The 14424-nt window shown below is 38.6% G+C and overlaps 1 protein-coding gene and 1 long non-coding RNA gene across 2 annotated transcripts; both read left to right on the top strand.

Moving 5' to 3' along the window:
- Positions 1–1358: 1358 nt before the first annotated feature.
- On the top strand, positions 1359–10338 carry LOC111264960 (uncharacterized). Its single transcript, XR_002683172.1, has 3 exons — positions 1359–1974; positions 8347–8623; positions 9030–10338. It is a non-coding gene; the product is annotated as an uncharacterized LOC111264960 (long non-coding RNA).
- On the top strand, positions 1968–7931 carry LOC111264958 (ADP-ribosylation factor-like protein 4C). The gene has a single exon (XM_022841242.1). It carries the CDS (start codon positions 2420–2422, stop codon positions 3011–3013), a length of 594 nt encoding a protein of 197 aa, XP_022696977.1. The 5' UTR covers positions 1968–2419; the 3' UTR covers positions 3014–7931.
- Positions 10339–14424: the final 4086 nt, after the last annotated feature.

The following is a 14424-nucleotide window of genomic DNA, read 5'->3' as shown; positions in this document are numbered from 1 at the left end:
TCGCTTAATACCTTTTATTACAAATACCGGGCCCGCATGTTATTATTATTTTATCATATTATTCGTATTATTTTTTAAAGTGGATAGCTTTGTTTTTTTTATCATAAACAAGGCTACAGCATTACAATTAAGCCGATAATGTTCACTGTTGGCTATTATACGGTAGGAGATTAACACAGTATGCAGGATGTGCAAGAGAAAGCGAAATGCCAGCGCCATGCCTATTTTAATGGCATTTTTTCTTATTGTTTTAGTGTTATAATTTCAATAATATTTGCAATAATCTTTCTCAAATCGCACATCCATTTGTTTTTGCAGTATCGACATCCTGTAAGTTGAAGAGATAAAACGTAACTTAGAGCTATCGCTGCTGCCAGGAGTTGGGAAGTTTTAAGAAAAGAACTAATTAAAAAATTTTACTAAAAATCTTTTTTTGCACACTAATCAAGTGAATTTTGGACTGTAACAATGAAAGATTGTCTGAGACGCAGTGTCGTTTTTAAAATTGTTAAATTTTGAAATATTGCAAGAAATACATTATACAGAATGTTCTCCAAACAAGAATGCTTTCTTTACTAAATCATCTAACCTTAGTAAAGTGTTAGCTTCGTTGAATTAATACCCGTCTCTACATGACTCGGAAGGGTGTGCCACTTGTTGCTGCAAAGCTCGGCGGACTTGGTTCTAGCATTGATGTATATACTGTGTTTAGATATATTGTTACGAATTCAATCTTTTATAAAAGAACACGGGAAAACATTATTGGACATTCACCGTTTCAAAAAACAGCGTACGCCATCTTCGAGGGCTATGTCAAAGCTTGTTAACTACAAGCTGAAATAGTGCATGTCGAAAGGTGTCAGAGTTGTGAGTTCCAGTGTGCCTTAGCGATATCTTGAAAGGAATCGAATCTATTGATAAAAGAACAAATAATTTTAAGGTAATTAAAATATTTATGTGATGTTAGCGTCAAAAAACGATTACAGAAGTTTACGGAAAATCATACTATACAACGTATAAAACTAACCATACTAAAATTCAATTAATTAAAATCTGGTTAATAACTTTTTATATTATTTAAACCCTTTGCCTTTTAATACAATGTAAATAAATTTCTTTGTAGATTGTAGAAAAAACCCTTCTCTGAAGACTAATGTGAAATATTTTACATCAGCTGATTTTTTCGTTTCTTAACTATACAGGAATTCGACGCACAAGTTCAAATATTGCAAGTGTCTGTGAGACATGGGTGAGGTTAGTGCTCTTTGGCATACTGGCTCGCCATCTTTGACTGGAGAGGGAAAATCGTTCTGCCATTTTGTGGAAAGAGAAGATCAGGGCTAGCGGTGGACGGGAACCTTTCGCTTCACGCCGCTCCCATAGTACATGTGATGCATGTGTGGGGTAGTGTGTGACTTAAATGGTTAGATCGTTGACGGTTTTGTGTGAGTTCGTTGTTAACGTATAACGGTGTAAAGGCTACAAAAGGCCGTATATCGTAGCACTAAGCCCGACTACAAACCCAGTAGCGTCAACCTAAGAAGTGATTCGAGTACTGCGGGCTGCACCCATCTTTTTCAGCTGCAATTTTTGCCTGATTAATTAAGTTACAAGGGAAGCTACCACCACAGTTTCGTACTGACCACACTCGAAATTGGATATTCCCGTCGTGTTCGAGATGAGATAAAATCACTCAAGAACCAGATCTATTCCTTTCTTATTTCCTATTCTGGTTACCGCCTAAAAAATGGAAAAAGAAGCACCGGCTATATTCACCGAATCAGTGTATTCTTTATGCTACTTCACTTGCATTTCAAAGGGCGAAGGGCAGTCGTAAATCGTATTGCAATGTGCTGCAATATCAATAGTAAAACACTCTGACTGTCACCAATAGGGTAATATATAGTAGCTACGATGGCCCGTTCTAGTCATCAAGATTCTTTTAATGAGGATCGAACCAGAATACCCTTAACGGTACGCAAAATTCATGATCGAAGGCCTGAAAGCCGCTAGTTCATAAAAAGGTACAAATGAAAATGCAAGCAACGCTAGTCGGGCTTGTTACACTAGATTGGATGAAGACTACTATGTGACAACCAGATATGAACTACAAAGAGTTGGGTGTAGCATACAGCTTATGCTTTTGAGGTCTTTATTCCATGACTGAATCGATATTTTTTAGAAGTGATAATCCACGCCGTACGAATGGAAGACTTTTTTAACAGCGTAAACTGTCGTCTTGTGGTGTTGTTCCTATACTGACTGAGTGATCGTCATGGTGTGTTATGTGCCAATTAATACCACTGATAATGAAAGTTGCAGCCGAAACTAAAAGCATCTGAAAAATAACACTTTCGTTGCCTACGGCGGTTTGTTGCAGTCAGATTGGCAATTTATCAGTGTTGCGAAAGATAGCGCAATGGGTGGAAGCGTTGGCAAAGGTATTGCAGACTCACTTCCGACGCAGTCATCCCTTCATGTCGTCATGCTTGGACTAGATTCAGCCGGCAAGACTACAGTGCTCTATCGACTCAAATTTGACCAGTATTTGTCTACAGTCCCAACAATTGGTTTTAATTGTGAGAAAATTAAAGCCACGTCTGGTAAAGCCAAGGGAACGTCGTTTCTTATATGGGACGTCGGCGGACAGGATAAGCTTCGACCTCTGTGGAAATCATATACACGATGCACAGATGGTATCGTATTTGTCCTCGATTCGGTCGACTGTGAGCGTATGGAGGAAGCTAAGATCGAATTAACGCGTATATCGCGAGAAAACCCTTCTGTACCAGTGCTCGTTTTAGCAAACAAACAAGATCTGCCAGGAGCGAGAGACCCAGCCGACATAGAGAAAGCCTTAAGTTTGTCCGAACTTAATGCTCTCTATCATGTGCAGCCAGCATGTGCTATCATAGGCGACGGCCTTGATGACGGTCTCGAGCACTTGTACGAGATGATTCTCAAGAGGAAAAAATTGGCCAAGCAACAAAAAAAGGCACAAAAAAGTAGATGAGGCAATCTGGCGGACGCTCAAGCGGGACCTTCGTCTGCGCCCGCCAGCTTCGTTAGAACTCCGGAATATGTTTCAAATAGCAGGCCCTTGGAAACTGCAAAATTTGGTGCTGGTAATACCCGAAACTGGATTGTCTCAACCCAGTCTGGAGACGACAGCAGTTCTAGGTCCCGAAGTCTCGACGTCTTTGCTCCCTGCACTCCCTCCCATAAAAGTAGCACTACCAATAGTGATCACAGTGAGGATGCGATGGGCACCCAGACCAAGTCCTTCCGGAAATATCCTAATCAGAGTAGAGAAATATTAAGTAAAACGCAAATTTGTCATTCAACGTTACCTGTTCCACAAGCAGAAATTAAAATAGTGCAAGAAAACGTGATGCAGGATACACGAAGTAGAAATAGTATAGTGCTGCGAAAACGCCGCCAGCAGCATTATTCGTCTCTGCTTTGATTGATTGACGAATGGAATGGAATTCGTTGATGAGCGTTTTGCCACTCTCGTCCTGCTGTGTGGGCATTCGATGTATATATGAATTGCCCATATATTTCGCTCCACTACGCTGTACCTGTGATAATTCTTTTGACCGTTTTATATAATATAATACTCGGCCCCCAATCAAATTAAATTGTGAATGTGTATCCGTTAGTGTATCATAGCTCAAAGTGTAGTGCTTGCAGATTAAGTGCCCCTTGTAGTTCTGTTATGCTACGCTAGTTTCCTCGTCGTTCCCATTAGTCAGTAGCTACACCAACTATTGCGACGTAGATACCCAACTATATAACATTCACCTCAAGTAAACGTACAGTCCTCGATCTGTTCGATAGGCGTCATGAGGCACCAGTAGCCCAAGGCAATATCCAGACCGCCGACAAGGAGCAAGGGGCGAATAACCGGCCAAAGAAGTGAAACAAGACTATCCGACTGAAGATACGAACGAAGCAGTAGACTATGAATGCGAACGAATGGACAACAGCAATAGCAGAACGGTCGGTTTTTCTTGTTGTGACAGGCAAGCGAACACTGGAGGGCTTGCGCCAGCAGCCGACCCGACTGGTTTTGTCGAGTTCTTCCTTTCCTAGGCAACAGTCGAATAGAAAGACGGTTGCTTGCCGACCCAGCGATAGCTTCGCGTCGACCGACCAGGCGACCGATGTTGAAGCTCATGATGATACCGCTGGTGCCAGAGTCCGAACGGCTGTTGCAGAGAAGTTGCTATAGAGAAGTCGGCCAGCCAGGAGCAAGCGGCTCCGGACGTTGAAAAGCTGTTGCGCAGACCACCTAACAAACAGCAAACGCAGTACAACGAAACATGTCATTCACTCGCGGGCTATGCGCAATGTGTGTCACGTCGTCGTTGACGCTGGCGGTTACTGCTACAAGAGCAGTCCGTAGCAAGCGCCAAATTGTCAAGCAACACTTAACTGCCTTGGCGTAATGCTTTCGTTACGGTGGGTCACCGCTAGCATCGGGCAAATGTCAGACCTTTCACCATCGCCAAAGTGTGGCTTCCTTGTTGTCTGGTGTCGCTGAGACAGCCGTAAGCTCGACTCTTTTTAGAAATATAACGTCGATGAAGTTGTTTTGTACAAAACGACGATTTTTGCGATTGTACGGGTCCGTGGTGTACGACCTACTGACAGTACAGTTTGTGCGTTATATAACTCAGTATACCTATGGTACTGCCACTCTGCTCTACTTGCTAATGAAGATAAAAAAAAAACGGCTGTCTTATGTTATATAGAAATTATAAATTTTATGCTCGCTCGATGCAGGGATTCCACAAGCTCCAACTGCATTGCGTGCTTTTAATAGACATAAATAATAGAAGCAATATTTTGTAAATTATTAGCTCGCCACAGTCGAAAGGTACCGAAGACGGTTTTATATTTGCTTTAGCAAGAAAAGGCATTCGAAACAGTAGCTATAATAGAGCTTGCTTTACTGATTTTCTATACAACAGTAATGCGATATAATGCAGAGCTGCAGCTGCAATATGTCACTACTTTTGGGAATGTTTTCGAAAAGAGATGATCTGTTGTATCACTGTCACAAATGGTGTAACCGCAAAATACGGGGATGTATCACTTTCAAAACAAATGCACCAGTTACTGAAAAGTTTATTTTATTAATGGTAATAAATGTCTTTTGCGGCCGTAAGTAACTTTAAGACTGTAGTTCCAGATCTTTATTTCCAAAAACTGAAGGGGCAGTACAAAGGGTAAATTGCGCCAAGCGTCGCCATCCTTGCCAATAAATTCTGCTTTATTTGATTTCATTAGCCGCACGACCCAAGTTGCTAGCATCGTACAAATATTCGGAGACATTCTTCAAAATTCATTTATGTTTATCTATAAATTTTAGAAGTCGGTGTAAAGGTCTCCCACGTCGTCCCAAATTAACAGTCCTAAAGAAGTCATAAAAATTTTCCTTTTCGAGCTCTCATGAACGCAAGTTATGTGTGAAGTGTATCCAAGAGTCGTAAAAACTTCACTTTTCAAATGTGATCAGCTTTTTTGTAACAATGTAGGTCTAACTACGTGAGAAATTGACAGCCATCAACAAAAACCTTGAACGATAGCTTTGAACGCTGTTCTAACAATCTAAGTATACCACTGGCTCAAGTAAGGGTTTATTGTAGTTTAGCACTGCGTACCAGTAGTAAAACAGCTCCAAAGTAAAAACGCAATGTTATTGCTTCTAAAGATTACGCAATATTAATTGAATCGGAAAATTACTGTAATTACGCTTGTTCAACTTGCCCTATATGTTAAAATTTATTAAAAACACATTAGAATTAATATGTAATCAAGATCCATCAAACAAAGCTTATGAAGAAAACCTGTAGACTTAGTACGCCGTTAGAAACAAAGCATTTAAAACTAGCAAGGGACAAAGAAATAATGCAACTCAATGCTGACTTTCAGTCAGTTTCTTTAATAGAAAAAGAACTTGTACGATGAAATGTGGCTGTGAATAATAACGTCTTGGCGAATAGCTGAGCAATATTGTCCAGTACGTATATATTACCTTAGCGTCATCTAGTCGTTCGTACGGGCTCTAACAAAGTCTGAGAAACGTACCTCAAGGATTAACGGCCTTGGCAAGTTAATGCTGACTCAAAACAGATAATGGTTCAGTAATAACCACCCATTCGCAATGCTTGATGTTGCCTCTTTGTACAGCAGTCTATTAGAGTGTAATACTCGTGGCAGTGTGAAATGCTCCCCAACTACTTCATATGTAAGCAATATCAAAACACACAGGGAGGCATTGCAGAATATTGCTTACACTTTGAGAATGATTAACTTAAATTAAAAGGAACAGATGTTTAAGCTTTTAGAATGAAAAGCTTTCTGGTGAATTTTCCAGCCAACTTTTTCACTCTTGTACGCAAAAAAGTCTTGCAGCTTACACCAAGTCTTGACAGTACGCTACAACAACAAGGTTGCCTATGTGGATATTATCATTTCCGTAAAGTAGTCGTTCGGAGGAGAAGTAGGAAAGTGCCACAACAACAATGACATAGCCATACTCGGGGTGGGAGGCAAAAATAGCTTACCTGTTAAAGCAGAGGTTGAAAATAAATACGTAGATGGTCATTCATATACAAAAGTATATAGAGATAACGATTAATATTATTATTTGTTAGTTATTCTACAAACAATGGCTTCAGAGTAATAAATGCGTAAATGTTCATACACCGTTCGTGTAAGATAAAAATAGTTCCTTAGTATAATTAACGTATCTACCAAATGCGAGAGATACACGCTTTGATAGATGAATAACACGCTACGGTATCTGATTTAAACAAATATATACTTTTTCAATTCTCTTCCTCCGTCCTAGTGCAATGGTTGATGAAATACGCAAGATGTTCTGTAATAAATATTTTTGCTTAGCTGTATGTGTTAACTTCTATACTACAAAAGATTAAAACGTCAACTATGATTGCTACATACAAAAGCTTAAACTGTATTCAATAAAATTAAAACATATTTAGGCAAACTAACGGGTCAATAATGGAACTTAGTGCCATTGGTGGACCATATTTGAATATTTACGTGGCTGTGCGTGTTATGAGGCCATCATTGTAGAATAATAAATACATTTTAATAATCGTTACCTGCTTATATTTTTTTGTGTGTGAACAACCAGTTTCCTTACCGTCTGTGCTACAACCGAAAGTCTATTGCTTACTTTAAACCTTTCTGTTTCAAAACCATAAGCCTACTTTTATCCTCCTTTCTTCTGTTTAAATACTGTGCAGTTCGGGCAGGCGGTGATTATTTATAGCACTCTTTATTAATAATAAATCATATTACAGATAATTGTATATCTTTGTCTGCCTGAGAGTGCCAATATTAACAATATTTTTCATAGATAATGTAGTAATAATGATAATAATAATGTAATATTAAGAGGTTGTTGCTCGTAATTGTATTGATTGAATACCAATGGAGGCTTTGAGAGATGATGTATTATTCGATAAGAAAATCCTATTCTGTATGTAAGAAAATTCAAATTTTTTCAGCCATGTATATCATCCCTTGAGAGGTCAAGAACAACACTGACGTCTTATAATACTATATTACTGTAATATAGAATGTATAGCTATCATGTAAGACTCTTTACTGGCTCGAATTTGGCATCTTCTACTTGCACTAAAATAGAAAGGCTGCTAAGAAAGAAATAGTAAAAAGGTTAATAACTAAGCATGTGTCGGAAGTCAGATTTGATCAATATAAAGAATACAGTGTAACTTAAAAAAACAAGTGGCCCATTCGAAGAAATTGAGAATGTCATTGGAAATGATCTCACAATAGGTTACTATAAATGAAAGAAAATCTTTAGAATAAGCAAATTAGTAATAAATTTATCATACATAATAAAGTAACAGCAATTTAAAGACGACATATTGAAATGAGTTTTTACTCAGGTATGCGCGTTTTATCAAAAATGCCATATTTTTATCAATCTTGCAATTCGCGCACCGTTATTTAGAAACTTTTCTAAAAACAACGTAATCAACATTAAAAGTTTTCTGATTCAATACCTGTGAGTAAGATGTGCAGCATGACCGAAAGAAAATAACATTCTCGTGTGTCTGTTAATTTCATAGACAGAAAATTTTAAATTGTTGTAAAATCGTTGAGTATTCATATAGGATTCTATACAACAAAAATGAAATACATATTCTTAGATCATTAATAAAGATTGCCCATTTATTGTATTTCGCCATCTCACATCATCTCTTTTGCTGATAGCCGGCAAAATATTCATGGAGGTAACAGAGAAAACTCTAAGCCATCATCGTTTGTCTTTTCTTTTAGTGTCTGTGGATCTTAATGTAATGCTTGACTTCGCATTTACCTTTCGGACCAAGCTTGCACAACACGGGGTGCCAACAAGAATGTTAAACCTGTCAAAAGATATCCTGCGGAGTGACGTGGTTATTCGGGGCAATAATGTCACAGAGTGAGGGAGTATCCAACAGACGACACGACTGGCTCAAAGGAACACCTATACGTTGAAAATCTCGAAATGTATAACAGGAGCGGATTTCACCTGCAACACTCGCTTGCATCCCTCAGTAACATCGTTGGAAAAGTGGGTTTCTATGGATCTGGATGGAAGTTTAGAAGGAGTGAAAGGCTTGCAAGGGGCTCATTTCGTCTAAATAATGAATAGTTAAAAGTCGTTGATGAATTCATAAACCTAACCTTAACCGTGACCGTGACAGTTTTTCGCAGACTATGCCAATTCAGGATATCGAAAGGTGATGATTGCAGCAATCGCAGTAAAATCCCCACTAGAATTTATCGCTAGAAGCGACCGTTACATGGTTTAAACTGAAAATCGTGCAAATAGCCGCTCGCAGAATTCTGATCATTTGAAAGACGCTGAGCTTATGAGATCTGCTGAACCTAGGCACGACTATAACTTATAAAATTAGTGCTAGGCCTGCGCATATTGACTCGTAATTGCCTGGTGTGTTTGTTCTTAAAAATTTCAGCATTCGCTGGTGCTAACCCAAATCGCACGTTCATGTGAGTCCAGAACGGAAGAGGGAAGGACTTGTAGTTGTCGTATACGGCCGCCTGGTGTACCACAGGGGTATTACCAACAATACAGTAATTGTATCTACAAGTTTTATTACACTACCTAAATACCTATGCCCTTCAAAAGCCAACCTTCGATTGATGTATCTCCTGTTATTCCAGACCTATAAATTACCAGAGCACCCACAGCCTAAATTTCTAATGTTCACTTATGAGTGTCCGTAAGCTCGCGCATACTTAACTCCATCTTATATTAGCAGTAGCTACAAAGACTGCTCCTAGAGCTTTCTATACACCACGGTTCCTTAAGCTCATAAATGACCTACAAAATTAAATACATTGGCCTAATTATAAAAGAATTGAAGCTCTGGTATAACAGCAGAGCCGAGCACTAAAGTGTTTACCCCGCCTCTTCACCGCTACCACATAAACCATGCGCTTATGTTTTTAAAACTCTGGCAGTTTTGCCTTTTCCTTCCTATGCAGAATACTTATTTTATGTCTGCATTGCTAAAATTCTGCATGATGGATATTTTATTGCCAGTAACCTTTACCAAGTGGAATTCTTTGATGAGCCTAATTCTTTTTCTATGATGTTTAGGATACATATACAGTATTAAGTCTTCTCATAGGTTCGCGTCGAATCGGTTTACATTTTGGCGCCACTAACAACATTGGATGATAGAAATAAGCGATTATTTACTATAGTTGTAAGGTTGTCTGCCAGCTTTCACAAACTCAATAGGTGTATTTAAAATCGAGTTTGTAGTTTTATTTGGAATAGGCTAAGTATGAGCTGGACGCATACGTAGACCCAATACCATAGCTGGTTACGCTGTCAGAAAGTGGTTTCTTTGGTGTAGAAGCAGTACGTTTGGCATCGAAGACTACGCATACACAGGTCGACCTTCTGACTATGAAGACGTTGAAATTTTCACAATACTCGGTTATAACCCACGTATGACAAACTACAGCAAATACAGGAGCATCCAAACCATAACCGAACGCTTTCTAAAACTCAAGGAGGACAATTATTTCTTTTCAGAAATAGTAACAAGGTAGTGAAAAGTGGATAATTAGCAACATCACTAGGGCGGAATATGGTCAAAGGGCGGTAGTGCCCTTTAAACGAGAGCTGAAGCTAGACCCTATTGAAAAAAATAATATTGTACATTTAGTGGCGTTATAAAGAAGTGCTCTTCTATAAGTTTCTCTCAACCAAATAAACCGTTACCGGCCGTATAGTCCACTCTCGATTTTAAATCCTGTTTGCAGTTCATGAAGAATCTGTGAGCGGCATAGAAAAAGAATCGAAAACCACCGATCTGTTGTGCTTTACGGTGCCCATTATCTAAGATGAATGTCTTATAAGTAGACAATAGGTGCTTTGAAATCATCGGTTGTTTTCTAAAATATGCTTGACTATTGCCCCTTTCGGCGAAATCTTTATTCTGTGCTCGGACGGCTCCCCACAACTACGACTCATTGACCCGTCAAACAATCGAATCTACCTTACACATTTGCAAGTTTACCACCAATATGCGGCTTACTGCGTCTGACGTCGCTTAATCTGATTTTCTTGAAATTAGTGAGGCCAAAATTTCACTGCATGAAGGTATAGTCGTTTAATATGGTTTAATCGCAGACTGCATTGACCTCATACGTTTATCTTATTTGAAAATCTTATGAAGTCCTCTGCCAAGAAGTGTATTAATTCCTAATAATATAATGGTCTAATTTTATTCTAATAATATAACGCGGCATGCGTCACGAGATTCCCAGGACACTCACCTAATGTCGCGCATTCAATCACGTCACGCACGATTCCATTTTACAACAAAGTTTCTCGATGGTCTTGAGCTATCTAATCTTCGATTCGTCGATAGGACCACGGTAGTCGTCCACAATTTATACCCTAACCGAATAGCCACAACAATTGCCAGAAGCTCATTCCTAGACCAAGTCGTGCTGCTGCCAGGGGTTACATAATTAGTCCCCGAAGATGCGAACATCTCTCTACAGTTATATCTCGCCATGAGTACTCACAAAGCCCAATTTTAAATGCTCGTCGACGTTCCCGCTCAATAGATTCACCTTCAACTATGGTTAGGTTAGGTAGCTGTGAAGCACGTCTAGGGCCCCGACCATGCGAAAGTATTCTAACTGATGATCGCGAAACTCAAAATATTGACTTGCTCCATGCACACCTTATGCCACACAGACGTGCTAATTCACCCACTGGCAACCAAGTTCGGCGTTGCCCAGCATCACAGATGCCATCTCGACCAAGGCGCCTTCTTTGTGGTATCGTCGATTTTATTGTAGATATGAATAAAGTTATGACCTGCTGAGCTCAGACGTATCCGGCGTTTTGCACAGAGAGTGTAAAAACTGCAAGTAGTTATGAGTCCCGCTCTAAGTTGGATAGCATTTGTGCTACAAATTAACTACGCATCTATACTAAATCTTTAGTTTCCGTTCATCTGTACTTTACAACGGGTTCAGATTTATTGACTAACCGAAAGACAACACAGGCATGGAGCGAAACTCGTTGGCTATTTTAATACACTATGTTTATATTACTAAAGCTCTGCGTCTATCTGTTTATCTGCTTGTACAACTCACATCAATCTTATAGAGTCCTCAGATTGGGCTAATTTTGGTAGGTCGCTAAAATTCTATTAGGTATTCTAAGAGGTGGAAGGATTATTTCAAAGATCATTGGCCCAACAATCGTTGGGAAAGCTCCAAAAGGTTATACTGAAAAGCTGCTTGTTATCTCAAGTTCTACAAAATGGGCCCAGCGTTAAATTTAAGAGAAAATTTATAGTTTTCACGTTTTACACGCGGTTTGATTTAGCATATGAATTGAAATAGGAAAAAAGGATAAATGTAATCGGGTATTAAGATTATAAGACTCTTCCAACTGGAGAGCAGGAAGAACGTTAGAAGAGCATGGAGTCTGGGTTAGTTAAAGTCTCAGACTGGCGCCGCGTGTACGGCTTGTATTTATTTTTCGTGTTTTACGTACTTGAACCTTTAGGTAATATTTCAGGTGCCTGGCGTCTAACACGAAGCTAAGTGTGTTTACGCTTGGTTTTGAGTCTAAACCACCACGTGAGTTTAGCAGGCAAACACATTACTCACTACGCTATCACGGGCATAACTACGTACCTGGCTGGAGGATCCCACCTGGACCTTTATAAAAGCATTTCATCTAGAAAAAAGCAATAGTTTACAAACGTTAAGGATTAGGTGCTACACGAATCGAATATTAGAACAGACCGATAAAATAACTGTACTCTGGAAGAGAACTGTTAGAGTATTTCCATAAGGGAAAGGAGTTACTGCAAGGAGTTAAATGTCGCTAATGGATGGACTGAATTAGGAAGAAAGGATTATTGTAATAGGACAGTTGCCACAAGTTAGCGGAATTAGTATCACAGAATCTTAAATTAATTTTAACAGGATAAATGCAGAGGTGTTCGCCTGAAATCGGACTATAGTTTACTTTTAACTACGTGTAACGCGAATAAAATCTTTCTTTCGTTGGTGGTGTTTGTCGGACTCTGGGGTCCGTTTATGAGATCGTTTTTTGAGTTGTCTATTCGGTATCTCTTTTGCGTTGATCTAGGCTGCAAATATTGCGCTGATCTAGGCTACTTTATGTGCAAAAAAAGAATAAATTGATACATGAGCTGGGACATTTTTTATTAGAAACTGAGTGTATATTTTAAATGTATAGTGGCGTCTGCTGTTATGCAGGTCCAATGGCGATAGCCGTTTGGCTTCGATACTAAGAGCAAAAATATACAGTATGTATTAAAAATAAAAAAAATATGATAATAATAATTATTATCAGGAAGGCAACTGTATAATGCAATGTTACGCGCCAAATACAACGCCAGTGCTGTCGAAGATCTTATATTTTAAAAGAATTACCACCTAAGCACATTGTCTCTTTCCACGGCTTGTGGCGAAATAGATGTTGCAATTTACTAGAATTACAAAGATTCGCCTTAAATGTGTAGTCTTTCTTTTATATCTGAGAGGTCTGCGGCCAAATTACGAATTTGATATAAAAGACCCAATTTTGGTTTAAAGTTGGTCTTAGTAACTTGACGGGAGCAGTATGAAAGTTCGCTTTCATTCCGCTGAACTGTCTGCTTTTAGACTCTATTGCGATCTTTAAAATACTGGTCTACATCATACAACTTTAAAATTTTATAATGTACATATATACATTTTCCTGTTTCCTGGCCAGAATAAAATATCTGTTCGGCAACATGCAGGAGCGAGGATATAGCGCAACCAAGCTTTATATCTAGAATTCATATCCACAGACCATGCAGTTTCAGGATTCTATTAATAAATATCACCTTAAGTCCAAGAAGAAAGTAGTTTTGAATTTTGACTAAATGGAATACATGAAAATAACACTGCGTGAAAATGTTTTGAAATTTGTGTGCAAATATATATATATAAGAAAGAAACGAACTTAGATATGTGCTGGTGCACATAAACTGCTCTGTATGCATGGCTTGTACTATAATTCAAAAACAGATATATCGCTCCAGGGAAGGTTTCCAGGCCCTTTGTTGCTAGGCATTAAAGGCGTAGCACCATACTTAACTAGTCATAAGGCTACGAATTCGCTTTTAAGTAATACAAACGTCAAAAGAGAATGATAAAATTTGCAGAGAACCCTGGCTGGGTCTCAAAATGGCGCTATAGAAATTATGCGATTATATCTGTTCATAAATGTGCAGTATTATTTAAGTAATTCTCATATTAATGACTAACATGTGCTTGGCAATAAATATATATATATATATATATATATGTTTGTAACATATATTTGTAACCAACTACGAACGCTACTAAGGAGCTTGGGATCTAATGTAGGTTAGTCAGGGTATTACGAAGGTTATTCAGTTTGTCAAATTTGTAATACATGAGTTTTTTTTCAAAACAACTTTGTTTACATCTTGGCTTGAACATTTCATGGTATCTACATGACAATTATCCATGCTTGCATATCATAGAAGAAGTTCGGGGGAGGGCTACCCTTTACGCCACGCATAAATGCCTTTGATGAGTCGAATTCTCTTCCAGATGGCCTTACGAGCACCTTCTCCTGAAACTATTCGATCTTGACCCAAAAAAGATGTTTAATAAAATTAACCTTTTAGAGTTGGCCAAAAACTCAAATATGCTTACGTTCTGCAAATGAATATATAAAGAAGACTATTTCTGCATGTATATCTGAAAGGCAGCGCTATCGAAGTATTTGCAGAAATTTCTTTTGTCTAATCGCTTCCTACACTTGTTTTCCTCTCATAGAGTGCA

The sequence above is a fragment of the Varroa jacobsoni genome, unplaced genomic scaffold (genome assembly GCF_002532875.2).
Source record: "Varroa jacobsoni isolate VJ856 unplaced genomic scaffold, vjacob_1.0 scaffold_918, whole genome shotgun sequence".
Taxonomy (NCBI): domain Eukaryota; kingdom Metazoa; phylum Arthropoda; class Arachnida; order Mesostigmata; family Varroidae; genus Varroa; species Varroa jacobsoni.
The sequence above is the reverse complement of the archived record's forward strand: the minus strand, read 5'-3'. Positions and strand labels throughout refer to the sequence as shown.